General features: G+C 38.5%; 1 protein-coding gene across 1 annotated transcript in view; it reads right to left on the bottom strand.

Moving 5' to 3' along the window:
- Positions 1–16674, bottom strand: part of EMC2 (ER membrane protein complex subunit 2) — a 37438-nt gene extending 20764 nt beyond the window's left edge. Inside the window, exons 1-5 of the mRNA XM_054278397.1 lie at positions 16587–16674; positions 10513–10626; positions 9801–9865; positions 5506–5591; positions 2683–2740 (exon numbers count right to left, since the gene is read on the bottom strand). Of these exons, the coding sequence (XP_054134372.1) occupies positions 2683–2740; positions 5506–5591; positions 9801–9865; positions 10513–10626; positions 16587–16674 (411 nt within the window). The remainder of the gene's footprint in view (positions 1–2682; positions 2741–5505; positions 5592–9800; positions 9866–10512; positions 10627–16586) is intronic.
- Positions 16675–17523: the final 849 nt, after the last annotated feature.

Raw genomic sequence — 17523 nt, 5'->3', positions numbered from 1 at the left:
ATCATCTCAAAAAGAGCCCAACTAATTAAAAATATTTAGCTGTCTAACTAAAAGACTTTCCTCCAAAGCAGAGCAGGATAAGGATTTCTCAATGAAATACATAAAGAGCAAAAACAAACAAAAAAACCCTGTCTACCAACACTACTAAAAAAACCAATAACTCTCTTTTATTTTGTTCTGAGAAACAGAATAAGCATTTTATCTGAAGATCTACAAACAAATCAATCAATGTTCTGCATCACTATAAACATTTTCAATTGGACACTGCATGAAATTTTAATTAATAAAAGAGGCTTATGATAGAAAATAATATGCAGCCTTAATAAGAGGAATCTGTCAGCTTGACCATCTTTCAACCAAAACAGACAAGAATGGAAAAGATTCTAATTCTCACCCTATTGAAATGTATGCAAGCTATGCATTTCACAAGAATCACATTTCACTCATTAAAGTCTTTAGAAAAGAGGCTATGACTCAACATCTACATGCTTTGAAAAATGAAACAAAATCTCTGAGGTGACATTAACACTGTTCCATTGTCAAATGAGTCATCTTTTTCAGAAAGTAACTGCAGAGTGAGAGAAAACTTAGAGATGACCTGATTTTAAAAAATGAAGACTATTTTGAATTCTATCCTAAGAAATTAAGTAATTACTGCTAATGTAATTTCAGCAACAAAACTTCACATGAAGGTGCAAATGTCCATTACGTAATTTGAGTTCAAACTTTACTTTTTATAATGGAAAATTCTGCTATGTGTGTAAAAGAAGGAATTTTTTTGAAAAATCTTTTTCCATGCTACCTTTTGATCAGTCAATGCAAGCTATGAGTTTTACATGATTTGTGTGAACAAATGTCTATGATTCACTTAAAGCACTTGCCAAAACATTTAATGCATATAAGCAACTCCATGTGTCAGCAGACCAGAAGAAATTTCTATAAAGTTAGGTGAATGCCAAGACAAACTCAGCAACAGTTGCTTTTCTAAAATCTTGAAATATTTATTTTCCTACAGCAGTCACATGTGTGCATGGAAATAATTAACAGGTAAATGACACAAAGAAATCTACACATGACAACTTACCAAAACTTTTTACTTAACTTTCACTCTTGACATGCAAGCCTTTCCCAACCAATTCTAGTTATATAGCAAGGAACTTTCCTTTGCATTTAACATTCTCCAATTCTATTATTAGAATTAAGAACTTCAACCACACAACTGTTCTAATATTTACAACATCTGCTTCTAAATATTAAAAGTTTATGGATCTTTATGATTTGGTTATGGAGAAAATTCAAATAAAGGAACAATCATGCATTTTACTTATTTAAATATAATTTCGTTTTGTAATGCCATCCAACAAAGCCCTCAGGTGATGTTAGCTATGTTGAGATGAGCAAAAAATAACACTGCCAAAAATGCATAATTCAAAGATGTGTGGTCCATAAAAGTCACTGTAATATGGTGCTCCATTTCCCACTGGTGTCAGCAAAAGGTCATAAAACATGTACCAAGGTGACCCATTCTGTGATTTCACTGCAAATGGGTTCCATATGGGTCCAACACAACTCTGAAGGTTTCATGTCAAACTTTCTGGGCCATGCAGTGATAAAATCCACCATGTACTATGGACACCTATGCATCTTGTGTTCAAAACTCATTGAGCTCAAGCTTCTACTATTTCAGGGAGAAAGAAAAAGAACAGTGAAGAACTGAAATAGTTGGTTTTACCCCTGCACAAAATCTGTGAGTTCTAGCACTGCTAACAGACAGCCTCCAACCAATCACTGGTGTCCAAGTGCTTAAAATGTTTCTGTGCATTTTCCCCTCCTGAATAGCAGACCACATAAAATAAGCTGACCAAGGAAAGGTCAACTGACACCTAGGAAGATTAACATGAGATTGCCAAAACACCTGAAATAGCCTAAGTATTACATTTACCCAGAAGTTTACCCAACAGACAGCTCCACGAAACCAAGTAACATACACTCAATGATTAATAATATTTTATTTATTTTCCAATAAATATCTAGGTTATAAAAAATCTGAAACTCCATAGTTTCTTCATATTTCAAGTTTTATCCTTGAGGGAAAAAACATCAATGAAAATATATTGCTATGAGTTTCTCTAGACTTCTATTTTGGCAGCTAATAGCTCACAGTGGCTTTTACAAACAGTATTCAAAAAATGCTTAGAAGAACAGTACAGTCTGTCTCACATTTTGTTTTATACAATTGGCATGCTTTATGCATTTTGATTCAAGAGCTAGTAAAATGTCCCAGACATGAATCAAAATAACTGCTATTCAAGCAGTACCTGAGTGTATTAATAGTTAATCCTTAAGTAAGATTATGCACAGAAGCATAGAAGACGTGACAGACTATATTAGTCTTTTAAATACTCTATATTCTGGGAAATGAAAGAGTTGAAAGACCCAGCTCTAAACACTACTAAGACTTCTGGAAAGATCACTAATTATAATCTGTCTCCTAAAATCAGTGCTTAAGAAGGTATTAGATCACATCTTCCCATCATAAAATGGTAACATTGGTTATTTTAACATAAAACTAAAGGAAACAAATACAGCAATACAGATACATTTTTCCACATTGAAACAGAAAATGTAGTCACAATTTCACACAACGCATCAGCGCAGTTGAGAATTATCTTTTAAACTTACTGTATTAGTTGAATCTTCCTGTAAAATTCTGTCGTATAACTGGATAGCATCATCATACCTGTACAAAGAAATCATTCACATTTATTTCTGCTAACACAGAACTTCTGACATTTTGACTCTCCCTGCGATAGCTAATAACCCTCCTGCATTTTTTGTACTGAAATATAATATACGTATACTAAGCAAACTGTATTTATAGAAAATTATTTTGAGAGTGCTTAGTATAAACAGCAGTATTTTTTGTCACCAATGAAGAAAAACACATGGAAATTGCTTCATGAAATACTGTTTCAGCAGCAACTTGGATATTTTACACCCAGCATCTCACTCTCCTGCCTGTTCTCTTGATGTCTACTGAATAGGTTCAACCATCACATCCCTACTCCTCCTTTCACATCTCCCAAGAAACAGAAACTCCAAAACTTGAAAAGCCATCCAAAATAATGACATTCCACTTCATTGTTGTAACTTAAAACTTCATGTAAAGTTCCTTCTGTTGTGACTTTAAAAAGTGTAAGTAGCTGCATACAGGAAACTGGAAAGATTCCTCTAGGAGTCTACCACAGAGTATAACATAAATCTTAACAGAAAATATTTTCCACCATTTCCCACTTTTATTATTTGCTATCTGAAGCAAATTAATTCTGCCATCTGAAGTGTGCTTGAAACAGGTTACTTCAGGTGCTATGAGCACTTCAAACCTTCAAACCTTCTGGGAAACAACTCTGTGTGTTCAGTCAGCTGTGTACACGGACCCAATAAATGAAATAATTCAATTCAAACCATATTTCACTACACAGCTGTTGTGCTATTGCCACAGATTTAGGGCATACATTGTGTCTTCATGTGTAGTTTGACAAGCAGTTTGTCAGAGATAGTACTGATGGACTTCTGATGCTCCACATTCCTTAGACATCACCTTAGACACTCATTTACAGACTTGCCCTGTTCCCTAAGCACTGCTGATGCTACCAGAGCTCAGCTGTCCACTCCAGCTACCCTAAGGTATAGGAACTACTGTGAAAGGAAGCACAAAAGCAGAAACAAGCAGAAGGCAACTGCTGCAGACTTGAGCAGACGTGCTGTAAAATGCTGTATTTGTGTTCTCTGTTAGTTGCTGCTTTGTCAAATGCATTTAAGAAGACTGAATCTGATGGCCATAATCCCAGCTTTACATGGTGAAGTTCCAGAACGTTATTCTTTTTATTAGCAAGTGTCTACAGGACGTCCCAGTCTATGGGAATGGTCTTCACTGTTTCCTTTTCCTGTCGGGGAAAGCAGGATCCATCCTAGATCCTACAAGTCACTTAGAATTTAGTAAATTCACTTCAGTTGAAGTGAAACATGATGCCTGCAGCCTAAATCTTTCTTTTTAAGTCAGGGAAGACAGACACACTGCTCTGGGGCAAGGCTTAGAGCACCTGCAGATGGGTTCCTGTTCAAAACAACCCCAAGCTGAAGCCTCTTTCTGCTCTGACTTCTAGAGAAAACCCACAGACATGAAACTTCGGGTTTTGTTACTTTCTCTGCTCCTTGACACTCTGATCTCAGTAGTGCTTTATTGGTAAAACCACACATGATGTCTGTGCAGCACTCATCTCCCACAAAGATCAGCTCCCATGCAGTAACATCTTTAATGCAGACACATAAGCCTGAACAGAATTATGATCCATTGTACTTCTGAATAGGTTTCAGGAAGGGGGAAAAACTGCTGTAATTCTGTCTTCCTATCATATATAAAATGAAGACGAGAGAGCTAAGTTTAATGGAAATTCTTCAAAAATATGCACTTTATAGTGTGAAACAGAACATCTGGCTGCCCTGAGACAGCTCCTGTGAATGGAGTCCATTTATTCACTCTGGGTCCAAGCAATGGACATTTACCAGTGTTTCATATCAAATATCATTTTCAAAGCTAATTTTGCAAGAACGTAATGGAGGAAGAACATATGCTAAGTAAATATCTTTTAAAAAAGCATTTAGGCAGTGCTTCCAATTCCTTTTTATCAAGATGGCACAAAGGCTCCCAGCTCACCAACTTTGTGCAAAACGTGGCATGGAACAGATTTCCTACCATTCAAATGCACTGCAAGTCATTCTTAACACCCAAGATAAATGCTATAGAACAAAATGTTGACAACAAAGATGTATCCAAGGAGAAATGTGTACAATAAAGTTAATCCTCAAGTCCTGAGGTCATTCATACGGAAAGATCTGCTCATTATTTTAGTCATTTCTGTTGAACTTAGTATGTTATAACCCTTCTAAATGATATTTCAAAAAGTTCAGTCTGAATTTTATGTTCAGCCATTCAATTCTGTTTGTTGTTTGATTTGTTTCTGTAACAAACTCTATAGATTTAATCCTTTTCAAGTTCATTTACCCACATTTAGGAAAGAAGGGTAAAGAGCTGCACCCTGCAGTAATCAGGAGTACAGAAGAACAGTTGAAGCAAAAAAACCAGTGGCACTGATTTTCACATGCTGCCCTAGCTCTCTGAGATGAAACCTAGGCCTCACAGAATTTGCCAAAAAACTGTGCTGTGTTCTACTGTGCAGTATAATGGTTTATGCTGTGAAGTAAGAGATCCTTCTAATCTATGATCTCTGGTGGGAAGATTGCAAAATGAAACACTGCACAGTACCGGCAAAACCGCAATACAGATGTCTAAAAATCTTAATATGATCACCGACATTGTTATTTCCTATAAAGAAACTGCCCAGCATTATTTTGCCATTCTTCAATGGCTGAATGTTTTTTTAAGAAAGAGCAAACATTGTGTTCAGAGAGGAGGAAGTACATTTTTTAAAATTCAGGTTTTACCTTTCCATGGCTTCAAATCTCATTCCAGTTAATCGTTTAACTCTGTGGCTTCCAGGAAACTGCCGCCTCAGTTCCTGAAGACAAAACTACACAAAGAACCAGAAATACTATTGTGAATATAATTATCTTCACAGAAGCTAGAAGAAGAAAAAAAAATCAGAAAAAAAAGGCCTTCGCTCATAATTCAACTGCCTGCCACGCAAGTTGTGAGCAAAAGTAGATACCAATTTTTGAAACAAGCAATAAAATGCATTGACAAACAGAAGGCTGGAAACTGAAATTCTGTATGTTAGATGACTGATTTTAAGAAGTATCTTCCATACAGGGCATTAGATGCTCAGGCCTCCTTTGAAATAGTTATTTGCCCAGAAAATTACACTAAATCACCTACTAAAACAGCTCTGACACTATTAAACCTTGAATTCTATTTAGTTGCCCCACAGTAACACAAGACAGTAAAAAAAAATAAAGACAGTGAGAGCTTAAGTGATACTTCTTTAATAAATGGATATTTCACAATGGAACAAACTATACTAACACAATGCTCTGTGTTTATTTTTAAAATAAAACTTTGAAATCCAAAGAAAATGTTTGCCACTGGCTTGGGTACAACCTGCTGGCAGACAAGGCAAAATTTTTAACTCCTGAAATCAATGAGACACCTGGGCTGGATAAAAAGAATTCATCCCAGGCAGATTTTTCTGGATTAGCAGAGGACGTTTGGTAGAGGGACTGAGTCACAACTTCCCCACAGCAAGCTAACTCATAACACATCATGGATTGGCTAAATAGCATGGTGAAGTTCCTAGCTGACTCATGACAGTGGGAGGCAGCACAGTCCACAGGCTTTCAAACAGACCAGTGGTGTGCATCACATTAAAAGCTTCACACTGAATCCTCTTCCAGGCACTTATTTATGCAACACAACTTAGAAACTTATTCTTCAGACATAAGGTTCTGAAGAACAGAGGACTATCTACATAATCTGCTCCATCTCATCAAATCCACTGGTCAAAGGACAAAGTACGTATCAGCAGCAATCAGTAGGATCCCTCTTTGTTTTTGTAGAAAACCAGGTTGCTAAAGCACATCCAAGAGGAATATTCTCATCTCTCCCAGATGCTAAGAAATAGAAGAGAGAAAAGCAACAGTGACCAAAGTTGTGATGCTTAGCCTCAAGCAAGAACAGACTACTTTCATCAAAATCAACTTAATTTGCAAAGAACCAAGATCCTTACAATGCAATTTCACATAGAAAGGCTCAGGTTTAGCACAGAAATTGCTTACTGGCACTTCGAGTGATATCTAGGTAAACTGCTGTTGCTCTAGTCATACAAAACTACACGTACTTAGCAGCATGTTACATGATGACAGAACTAATCTCTGACAATTCTTAAGAGACAGAAGAAATTACATAAAACTCCAGAAAAGTAGATTCACTCCAGCTTTTAAAACCCTGAAAAATTTGTACACTTTAAAAAAAACTTTTGCATACAATAAATCCATCCTGTGGTCTAGTCATCAGTGAACCCTGGAAGATAGTGATTTTATAAACACATTTAGTATTTTTCTCAAAAAAAGTACAAATAAAAAAACCCCAACAATTACAATACTCAAGTCCACAATCTGTAGATGGACTTTTACACCTAAAAAATCCTCACTGACAATATGAAAGTAGTGCTCAAGTGCAGGAGTAATGCAAGACGAGAATTGTTCACATTAGATATCACTACACAACCATTACTCAACTAAACACAGCAGTCCAGGGGCCAAAATAAACTGTAGATTAAGCTATCAGACACAAAAAAGTGACAGAAAAAGTTGTAGGAAAGTCATGAACAACTCACTGTAACACTGATAAAACCAAAAGCATATGAATAAACTACACCAGTTGTATCTTCAAAATGTTCTGGACTCAGCAGCACTGAATGTCCTCTTTTTAAACTGGGACTTGTTCTCCATAATAATTTATTTTATTGAGGACTGGTTTTGCACCATGTCAGTAATCGACTTGTGATTTTCTCTCAGAATTCTCTCAGTTACAATGGCAAACACAATTTGCATGTGAAATTTCAACTTGTACTTCATTTGCTTTCTGACTTTTTAAATATCAGACAAAGGCAGAGAAATATAAACCTGGACTTCAGCAGGTAAAACACTGGTAATGCAAGTGCTGCCAACAATAGGTGATTGCACTAAACCACCAGTGTGAACCACCTGGCTGGCTACAGCAGGGACATGCAGTACACATGGGGTTTTGGTGCAGGACAGAAAGGACAAAGTAATGATTAAGGAAAGGAAAATAAAAGACTAAAGTCAGAGAAATCACTCTGAAAACTACCTCAGCTTCTCATTTGGAGTAGACAATACCTATCCCCCAAGCAAAATGCATCCCAGCTGTCAAACTCTCACTGCTAAAAAAACAGAAGAGCCAAAGCTGTTTGTCTACTTTGGAACTACACCTCTAGTAAAATGCCACAGATGATGCTAACTTGTTTGAATTAACTACTTATTTATTATAAATCAATCAAATTAAAAATAAAATCCTCTAAGTTTCCACCTATGTTTTTAATCTCATTTCCAAGCTGCATACAAAATGTTGCATTCTCTCATCTCAAGCAATATTCCTTAAAGGGCAGACACTGAAATTTAAACTCCCTGCAAGGGTTAGTAAAAACAAAGAACGTTTCACAACTGATCTTTCAACACTGGCTCCGTCAACAATTTTGTGAAAGTCTTCTTTAAAAGACCCTGAAAATAAAGACCAAATCTGTTTTACATATAAATCAGGACACAGAAATGTATTTATTTAAACAGTAAGTCTATTTGTTTTTGTTTAAACAAACAGCTATACTACAACAGTATTTTCTTCTGAGGGACAAAAGAGAGGGAAGTTCAGTGGGTTCACAAGTTCAAAGTCTTGTACTACATTTTCCAGCATATTCCATTTTAACATATATATATATATATATATATATATATACATATATATATATGGTGAGATAACCCTGTCTAGCTCTGTCTATCTTCACCCTCCTTGAATTAAGTTTTACCCAAATGACATCACACAAACCTCAAAGATTTTATGAGGTATTTTGTCATCTGATGGAGAACAAAGCACTGGAGGAGTAGTTGCAGTGAAAGACCTGGAGCCCTGAAAATGGCTTTTCTATTAGAATAAGCTCAAGCTTGATGGCATTCAGGGCACAAGGTAAGCCTCTGTTTTCTTCTGACTGTTTTGTGAAAGAGCAGTGAAAGATTATTAACATTTTCCTGTAACATAAACTTTTGCCTCTTCCTGATTTTGCCCTTCAAGGATCAGCTAAGCTGACTGGGTTGTTCTGTTTGTTTGTTTCAGTGGCTTTTTTTTGTCTTTAATTTAACAAACAGGTTATAGTTCAAAATAAGTTAATTCTATCGCAATTCTTATTTATATCATTCAAATAAATTTGCATAAAAATTGACTCAAATATCCATTAACAGTATTTTTACCAACAACCACCAAACAACATGGATTGCAATGAACTTTTGGAGGCCACCTGCTCCAAATCCCCACTGAAAACAGAGCCAGTTTCCAAGGGAGTGCAGAGCCATATACCTATCTATTTTTAAGCATTTCCAAAGGAGATTCCATAGCTTCAATGTGCCATTTGTCATAAAGAATTCACTAAATTTTTCATAATATGTAAGTGGAATTGCCTTTGTTACAGCTTATGTCTCACACTTGTCTTTGTTGCACACCTATGAAAATATGTGCCCACCTTCTTTATACCTTCCTTTCCATCAGTATTCAGAAATCATTTTTGGCTTTCCTAAGATTTAACACAGCCTTTCCTTACACACTATGCAGTGCAGCTCATATTAATCTTGAAGACTTGCTCCAATATGTGATTTTCTTTCAGGGTAGCCAATATGACATATAATATATGTAAGATGGGTCATTTTACCTCAAAATATTCAGAAAACCAATATAATTTGAGAGGTTTTCAATAAACAAACACTCTCTGTACAATATGGCAACCTCAATATTATTCTTGACCTTTAGCCCATACCAGAATAGCTGTAAATATTTTCATGGCTATTGGAAGAGATGTGATCTGTCTAAACAAAAGTTATGCCTTAGAGGAGGTAGGTGGTGGCAGTTTCTTCATAGCTGTGCATTTCTTGATAGATATTCTTTCTACCAGTCCAAGCTCTGGAGTTCAGAATATGCTGTCACTTCCAAAAAACTATCTGGAAGAGACACCCAGGATGAATACATACAGTGTGAAAGAAAAGTCAACTTGAAAACTTACCAATGCCAAATCATCTCGACTGCAGTCCAGGGCAGCAATCATCACCTGCTCATAAATTATCCAAACTGGACACAAAGAGACAATAAATGCAGATAATTGGTTTGGAATTTGTTTAAGATAATAGGAAGCACCTATCATGTAAACAGGATTAATTAATTCTGTCTGTACATTTTTCCTCTTCTACTCCCACAAATCATGGCTGAAACACAAACAAATTAAGAAACTGCTGGAATTAATCAACAACTTATTTAAGCAATTTAGCGCTTTTAGTGCCAAAGTACTTTCTGACATTTTGAAAGGCAAAAAAGCTCTAATTCTCTATTTTTCCCAACATCATAACTGCCATGTTCTAGACAGATCCCTATGAGGACTTGCTTCAATTTCTGTCACAGTGCTGAAGAACAGAAAATCATGCAAATAATATCTTAGTAACAGTTTCAAATGAAGCTTTCACATTGCACTCTAAATACTAATATAGCAAGTTAACAGTTCTATCATGTAATTTTTAGGGCTGTTTTCACTGCAGCCCACATTTGGGGAAGAAATAAGCACTTGGAATTCTGGAAGCCTATTAGAATAAGAAAGTAATATATACTTCATCAACATCAGCACATACTGGAAGACAATATAAAGGCTGTTAACTAAAATACAGACTGGAAAACGAAAACCAAATCAGACAAGGTAACTTTTAAAACAGTAATTGCTTACTTACTGTCATCTCCAAGTTTAGATGCATATTCATTAATTAATTCTTCTCCCACATCCACTATCTGTTCACTGTTTCGGTAGTTTTCTTCCCTCCATTTCCTCATTTTATCGCGCATATCTGTGGGCAAAGGGGCAAAAAAAAAATTGAGATTTTCAGATAGTAATGGCATTTGAATGTGCATATGATAGATAAGACATGCATCTGAAGAATGGGATTAAAGAGCAACAGAGCTACGAAAGTGACTTCTACTAAAATTAAAAAATTACTAGAGAACAGATCTCTGAAACCTTATTACCCAAACTGTGGTCATGCTCTAACATTATCAATTCAAATTCTAAGTTAGCAGTCTCTCAGAAGGGACAGTAACACATGAAGTAAAAAAATGTATACCTAGTTATCCAATAAATAATAAAGTTTATTCATTTTTAGGTAAGATAGGCTACAAGAGATTTCTCCTGATTAGTTTCACACATCTACAGACAACACTAAAATTGTATTTCTGCTACAGGTGGATAAATTTTCACTTGAAATTCTAGGAAAAACAATAGAACTTCCCCTCTGAAAGGAATCTACACATTCCTAGAGAAAGGAGCTTCAATAAAAGTACACATGGATGTGAAGGCTTTCTATGCCAGGGAAGTGTCCAAAGGTACAAAAAATATCACTGGTTACCTAGGCAAGGTAGAAATGACAGCTTATTTTATAATTAAGATTTTTGTTTCAAGAGTATATTTAAGATCTCCAAGAGAGCAGACAGATTCATTAAGTCAGGTAGAGAACACTACCTTGCCTGAGCTTTATTTATCCTCTAGACCAGGAAATTGCTAAGAATGTGATTTTATATGCACATACATTTATATAAGTATAGCTGTTCTATACACAAGAACAAATTTTGAGAAAACTTAAGGAAAATAGTTTTCATTACTAGATAGTGGTTTTAGTAATAGGGTACCAGGATAACTGTTGCTAGTATTTTTCTAAAACTTTACAACATCTGGAAAAACAAATAGAGCGACAGATCTAAACACTGCCAGTTTTTCTTGCACTTCAAAACACAGAGTTAATGTAAATGACAGTCAAAAATTAAGCACTAAAAGTTGTTCCATCTACCTGAAGTGATCTCAGATCGCTCATAAGACTGTTATTGTGCTACATTTTGTGTTTTGAAATTCAACCAAAACCACCACAGGGTTACATTTCATGTGCATGGGCAAAGCTGAATGGTTCTAGACATATGATGGTCCCTGGAAATTCAACGTTAGACGGCAAGAATGTGTGTGAACACAAACATTCACAAAAGCTGACAAGCTAAACGCCTAAAAATAAATAAGCTGTCTGATTTCCACCCACTCATTTACTTGGAAATTATCAATGCCTTCATTCCAGTGTGATTCCAAATGGAATAGTGTCTGAATTATGTATTAACAGAAGGTACTTCTACAATTTATCACACAAGTCCAACATTTACAGCAATGGGAAAACAATTCTAGGACAAAGAATAGAACATCAGCTGATGAATGAAACATTTATTGATTTCAGAAATACTGAATTTTATGTAAAAGGTAGAAGAAACAAAACACTAAGAACTGCAGTAAAATTATACAAGTCTTTTTACAATGCTGTCAAACAATGAATTTTTTACTAAGAAATCTATCAAAAGAGTCAAACAATAATAACTTGAGACTTGGAGACATAATACAAGGCCGGGGAGACACAATTACAGATTTTAGAAGAAAAAAACCAAGTAAGGTAAAGAAATGTCCAAGTTTTAATTAAAACTTCTCCTCTCACCTATAGGCTGGTGCTGAGCAATTGACACATTTGTTTTAGATTTGGGCTATTCTAAATTGGCACCCATGGCAGGTGTAACTCAAAATGTTACAAGGTCTGGGGAAGGGAGGCACTCAGGACAACGTTTACTTTTGCCCAAAACCACGCAAGCCAAGGGACACAACCTGTGTTTCACTTTTGTGTCCAGGAAGGTGCCAGCTCCTTTGGCTTGAGCAACCAGATATGAAATAATCCTCCTATAAGTACCTACACTTTCACTGATGAATTGGATCATAGTTTTGAAGTCCTTGATATCTAAAAGCACCTGATGAAATGAAGGAAATCATCATTTTGGGGCAGACAGAAATTGCAAACTCCAGAATGTCACCTTGGTATATTGCTGCTACCACAGCAGCCACTCAGGGACCCCACAGCCATTATATTTCCAGAGCTCATCTGTATATTGACATCTCTGTTACAGACACCAAACCTTCACTCACAGCCCACCTCTGTGCACTCTCATGTGGCAGGTGCAGGCAGAGGCACAGCCATCACTCTGGGTGCTGCAGATGCTGCCTCTAATCCTGGCAACTCTGCTGTCAAAAGGGCTTCAATTAAAAAAAAACCAGCATCTCACCTTTGCCTGCTGTAATCCCAAAAATCCATACATAAAACCCAGAGGAAACTGATCTGACCCTTTGATTACAACTGAAAATTAGGAATAGCTAAAAGAAAGCAAAGACAGCACAGAACACAACCAAACCACATCAGAAACAGTTAATTGCACATAGATTACTACAGAGATGAAATGCTAGGCTGTTCCCTATTTCCTAGAGACTTGCCATACAAACTCAATATGAATTCATTTTCTAAGTCACAGAAAGAAAGTTTGCCACCTAACATTAAAAACATAAGTTGTCAGTTTTTAAATTAATTTGGTAATTCTTTTTTGTATATAACATGTTCCCAGATACACATATTTGCAAGAAATACAAACACTGGTAAACTTCATCTTACAAAGCATTTTATGATATTTTCCAAAATGACAGAGTTCCTTGAAAAAAGTCTCACATGAACATGGTAATGAAAACTTTTAAGGAGTGCAATTTTTAATACAGAAAACAGCAGAACTAATTTAATGTTACAGAGAACTTAAGCAAGAGGCATTCAGAGCTAATAAAAATCTAAAAAAAAATACCTCTTCACTTTTTCAATTTATATCAAAAGAAAGCTAGTTTAAAGAACATGCCATTCCTTTCTCTTTTTCATTTTGATAACCACTTAAGAGAATTATTGACTGAAACAAGAATTGCTGTGAAAGCACTCAAAGATCCCCAAAAAGCTCAGCAGTGACAGCTGAAAGGCACTGCTTCCCTTTAGCAGCGTGTGATGTGTTTAACACCATTATGCTGCTGTGCAAGGTTAAGAAAAATAAACCTGGCTGGTTCTGTCCAATCCTGACAATATGTCAGATGCATTTTCTGTGGAAGTGCATCAACTATTTTAATAGTTCTTGAACTGCTGCCCATTTGCAGACTGTGCTAATTTTACACCTGTGTACTCCAAAACCTGCTGCTAAAATGAAGTTACACAGGTGTTTGCTTTTTTAAATATTTCCATTCATGGGACAAATTAATCTTTAATGTTTCACTGAAAATATGATAAATATTTATTCTAAAAAGTTCTACATAGCTTAAGAAAGTCCTAGTAAGAGGCTACACATCACCAGGTACCAAGTGATGTGCAAACCTACATCACACTCCATGGCTACACCCACAGTTTTTGGTTTCCTGTCACTCCACATAGTTTCTAATTCTTTTATTTATGAAGGAAGCAGGAAATATGCCATTTTCTCTAGAATTAGAACCAGTATTAAAAAAAAAAAAAGGAGCAACATACCATCTTTGTCTCAAGTAAATCAGCTTTACTGTAAAATATACGTTACATAACAACATATAAGCTTCTCTTTCAATACCACAGCACTCTGTGGTATTGGATCATCTAAGTCCATCGATCAAGACCATAAAGTTAAACAAGATGTTTTCCTGCTACACAGATTTCCAAACACACTTTAAAGCTTGAGATACAGCAACAAAGTAAAGAAATAAAAAATAAAAACCACAGCTTCCACACTGGAAAACACAGTTATTTTCAGTTATCTTTCCTAAACACCTGTACCATGCAGGTACCTAAAAAAATTTAATTCCTACCTCTGTCTCAAAGAACCTGAGTGAAAAGCAAAGGAAGGTACAAACTATTTCATTTGTTACATGTTATTCTTTCCTAACCTTGAATCGCAGATTCATCTTTAAGCAATATATAAGTATAAAATGTCTTGTTTAGAAAAGCCTGGTATATAAAGGACATATGAACCATACCCCAGTTTCACATAAATTAGGCATTTTAAAGAGATTCAAAATGAGCTACATAAAATTCCTAGAACTGTGTTGCTAGGAACTAGGTCACAACACTGCTGGATCACCACACCTATGAAAAGCTACCTTGCACCAGGATCTGTTGAAGCTCACACAGAGAAAAGAGAAAAGCTATCTTTTTTAAGAAGAGTCATTGCATGGTCTGTTGCAAGATTCCTTTTTCACTTTACTTTTCATCTCTTGCAATAGAGAAAAAAAAACCTGAATTTTTCAAATGCATGCTTCTAAAGTGGAGACAATCCCTTGTACCAACACACACCAGCCTTTCATCTGGATGAATACTTAAAGAGACTGAGAAGTTGATATAATAAAACTCATAAGCTGGTCATCTGAAATTTCTCATTTAACCCCACCCATATACAAAACTCTACACCTAGCACAGTGCCACAACTGTCAATCAGAATTCTTGGAAACAAAACGTGAAGATTATTTCTAAGAGTAGGAAGCTCAGCTCAGCATGAATTAGCCAAGGCCAGCAGTAGCTTGAATATCCTACACCTGGCCTCCACCTTAGAGTATAAGCATACACACTGCAATACTGTGGGCCAAAACAATCTAGGGCTAAATGTACAGAGAGATGTCCACATGTGTGTTACCCACCCTCTGAAAAACCTCATTGCTCTTTTCTGTCATGGATACCCAAGAACAACTGGAAAAAACAAACACAAAAAAAAAAAACAAAAAAAAACAAGACCACCACAAAAAAACCCCAAACAACTAAGTCCCTGCATTTTGTAACAACATCTGCTCAAGAATAATAAAAACTGGAAAATTTTTCAACACAAGGTTGTTTAGGGCAACTTTTAACAGTAATACCAGTAATGATCTATGTGATCTCCACCCAAGCAGAGCTTCACAAGTACTATACATTCATTCAAGAGATATAAAAGAATGGTTAATCAAGGTTTTCCCAACATTCCTCCTGTTAGGTACAAAATCAAACTAAGCATTAATTCATGACTGGGGAATTATTCTACTACTCAATTATTTCTTCACAGATTGGCAGTACGTAAATGAAAACCTAAGATCACGCGACTTCTCTCTGCATTATCTTCTCTACACTATAATGCTTGCAGTGCATAGTACATAGCAAAAGGTTCCCCCTTTATGGCCAAAACTGTTACTCTAAACCATTCATTTATTCTTGATAGGGCTTGAGTGTTGTCTTGAGCTCACATGTTAATACCGGTTATGGAAAAATAACCACTGAGAATGTCAAATAAAGCTCAGACAGTGTTGGTATATGAAAAATAAATCACCATTTTGATCGAACAGACATGAAAGCTGTTGAGACCCGGAGGGTGGGATTCTCAAAAACTTGTGTCACTTCAGACCTTCTTGAAGCCGCCCCGTAAATGCTTATGATGGAACTTTATGAGAGTATCAGGAAACTTTTAGTTCACCAGAAGATGAACTATGACGCGAACTGCTGACCCTGCCAAGAGACCATGTTTGCTGGCAAGCGCTGTACCGAGGGGGAGAAGGCCGGCAAGCGGCGACGCAGCGGCCGCACCGTGCCTGGAGACGCGGGGCCGGTCCCCGCGGAGCGGAGGCGAGGGGAGGCCGGCCCGCCGCGCACGGGGCAGCGCGGGACACTCCGGGCCAGGGGCGCGGCACCGTCCGGGACCTGCGGGCACGAAGGGCCGAGCACAGGTCGCCGCTTTTGCGGCCCGGCTGCCCACAGCCCGAGGAGCCGGGCGGCCGCCAGAACCGCCGCCCCTCGCTGCTGTTACCCAGGCCTGGGTACGGCCGCCCGGCGCCGGCCCGAGCCCGCCGCGACCCGGGAGCGCCGCCCTCTCCCCACGGCCGAGGGCCGGTCGGGCCGGGCACAGCCCCTGCCCCGGGCGGGGACCGCCGGCTGCGCGGCGTTACCTTCCCAAGTCACGTCGTACATCTCCGACACCTTCGCCATCTTGGCGGCCGCGCCGTGACGCAGCGCGGTGACGGCCCCGGCCGTCATTGGCGGGAGGGCGGGAGCAGGGCCGGCCCGGCGGAGCAGAGCCCGGCAACGGTGCGCGCCCGCCTGACGCCCGCAGCGCGGCCGGGGCCGCGCGGGGCTCCTTCCATCCCCTCCGGCATCGTCGCGGCGACCAGAGAGAGCCTTGTCCTGCTGGAGGTGACTCCCCGAAAGGCCGGAGCTTCAGCCAGCGCCCGTCTCGCCGGGCCTTTCTTTGGGCTCCGTTAGTCCGTGCTCCCGTCGGGAGCGCGGTGACGGGGCCACGCGTGACCCCCAGTCCGCGGCGCGCCCTTCCTGTCCAGCCTGCGGGCACCGGCGTTAAAACCTCAGAGCCCAAACTGCAGGTGGCACTAAGGGCTGCAGGGTAATTTGCTGTGGTACAGTCCTTATAAACTGTCCAGGACCAGTTCGCACGGGATGAGGTTGTACACCTTAAACACACGCCGAGCGCAGCGGTGCCCGGTGTGGTTTGGGTTCAGCATGGGAACTGCCAGTGTTTGTCCTGCCCCCGGCATCCCGGTGACGGGCATGAACCGTCAAGGGCGAACCCTCGGTTTCCCCGTGCGTGGTTTGACACCGGCCAATCTCCAGGCACCCACGAGAGTCGCTCGCTCACCCTCCCCGGCCACAGCTGGGCAGCGGAGAGGGAAAAAAAATTAACACCAGTTTCATGAGTGACGTAAGGACAGAGAGAAACACTTCAAGGCGAAAACAGGCTCAATTTAAGGTTGCAAAGTGAAATTTATTACTAACAGAATCAGAGGAGGATAACGAGACGTTAAATAAGCCCTTAAAACAACTTTTTCCACTCAGCTCCTCCCTCGTTCCTGCCGACAGTCCAGGGAGACAGGG

This window comes from Melozone crissalis, unplaced genomic scaffold (assembly GCF_028551555.1).
Source record: "Melozone crissalis strain CALT ecotype California unplaced genomic scaffold, PUWL_Pcris_2 ptg000002l_1, whole genome shotgun sequence".
Taxonomy (NCBI): Eukaryota; Metazoa; Chordata; class Aves; order Passeriformes; family Passerellidae; genus Melozone; species Melozone crissalis.
The sequence above is the reverse complement of the archived record's forward strand: the minus strand, read 5'-3'. Positions and strand labels throughout refer to the sequence as shown.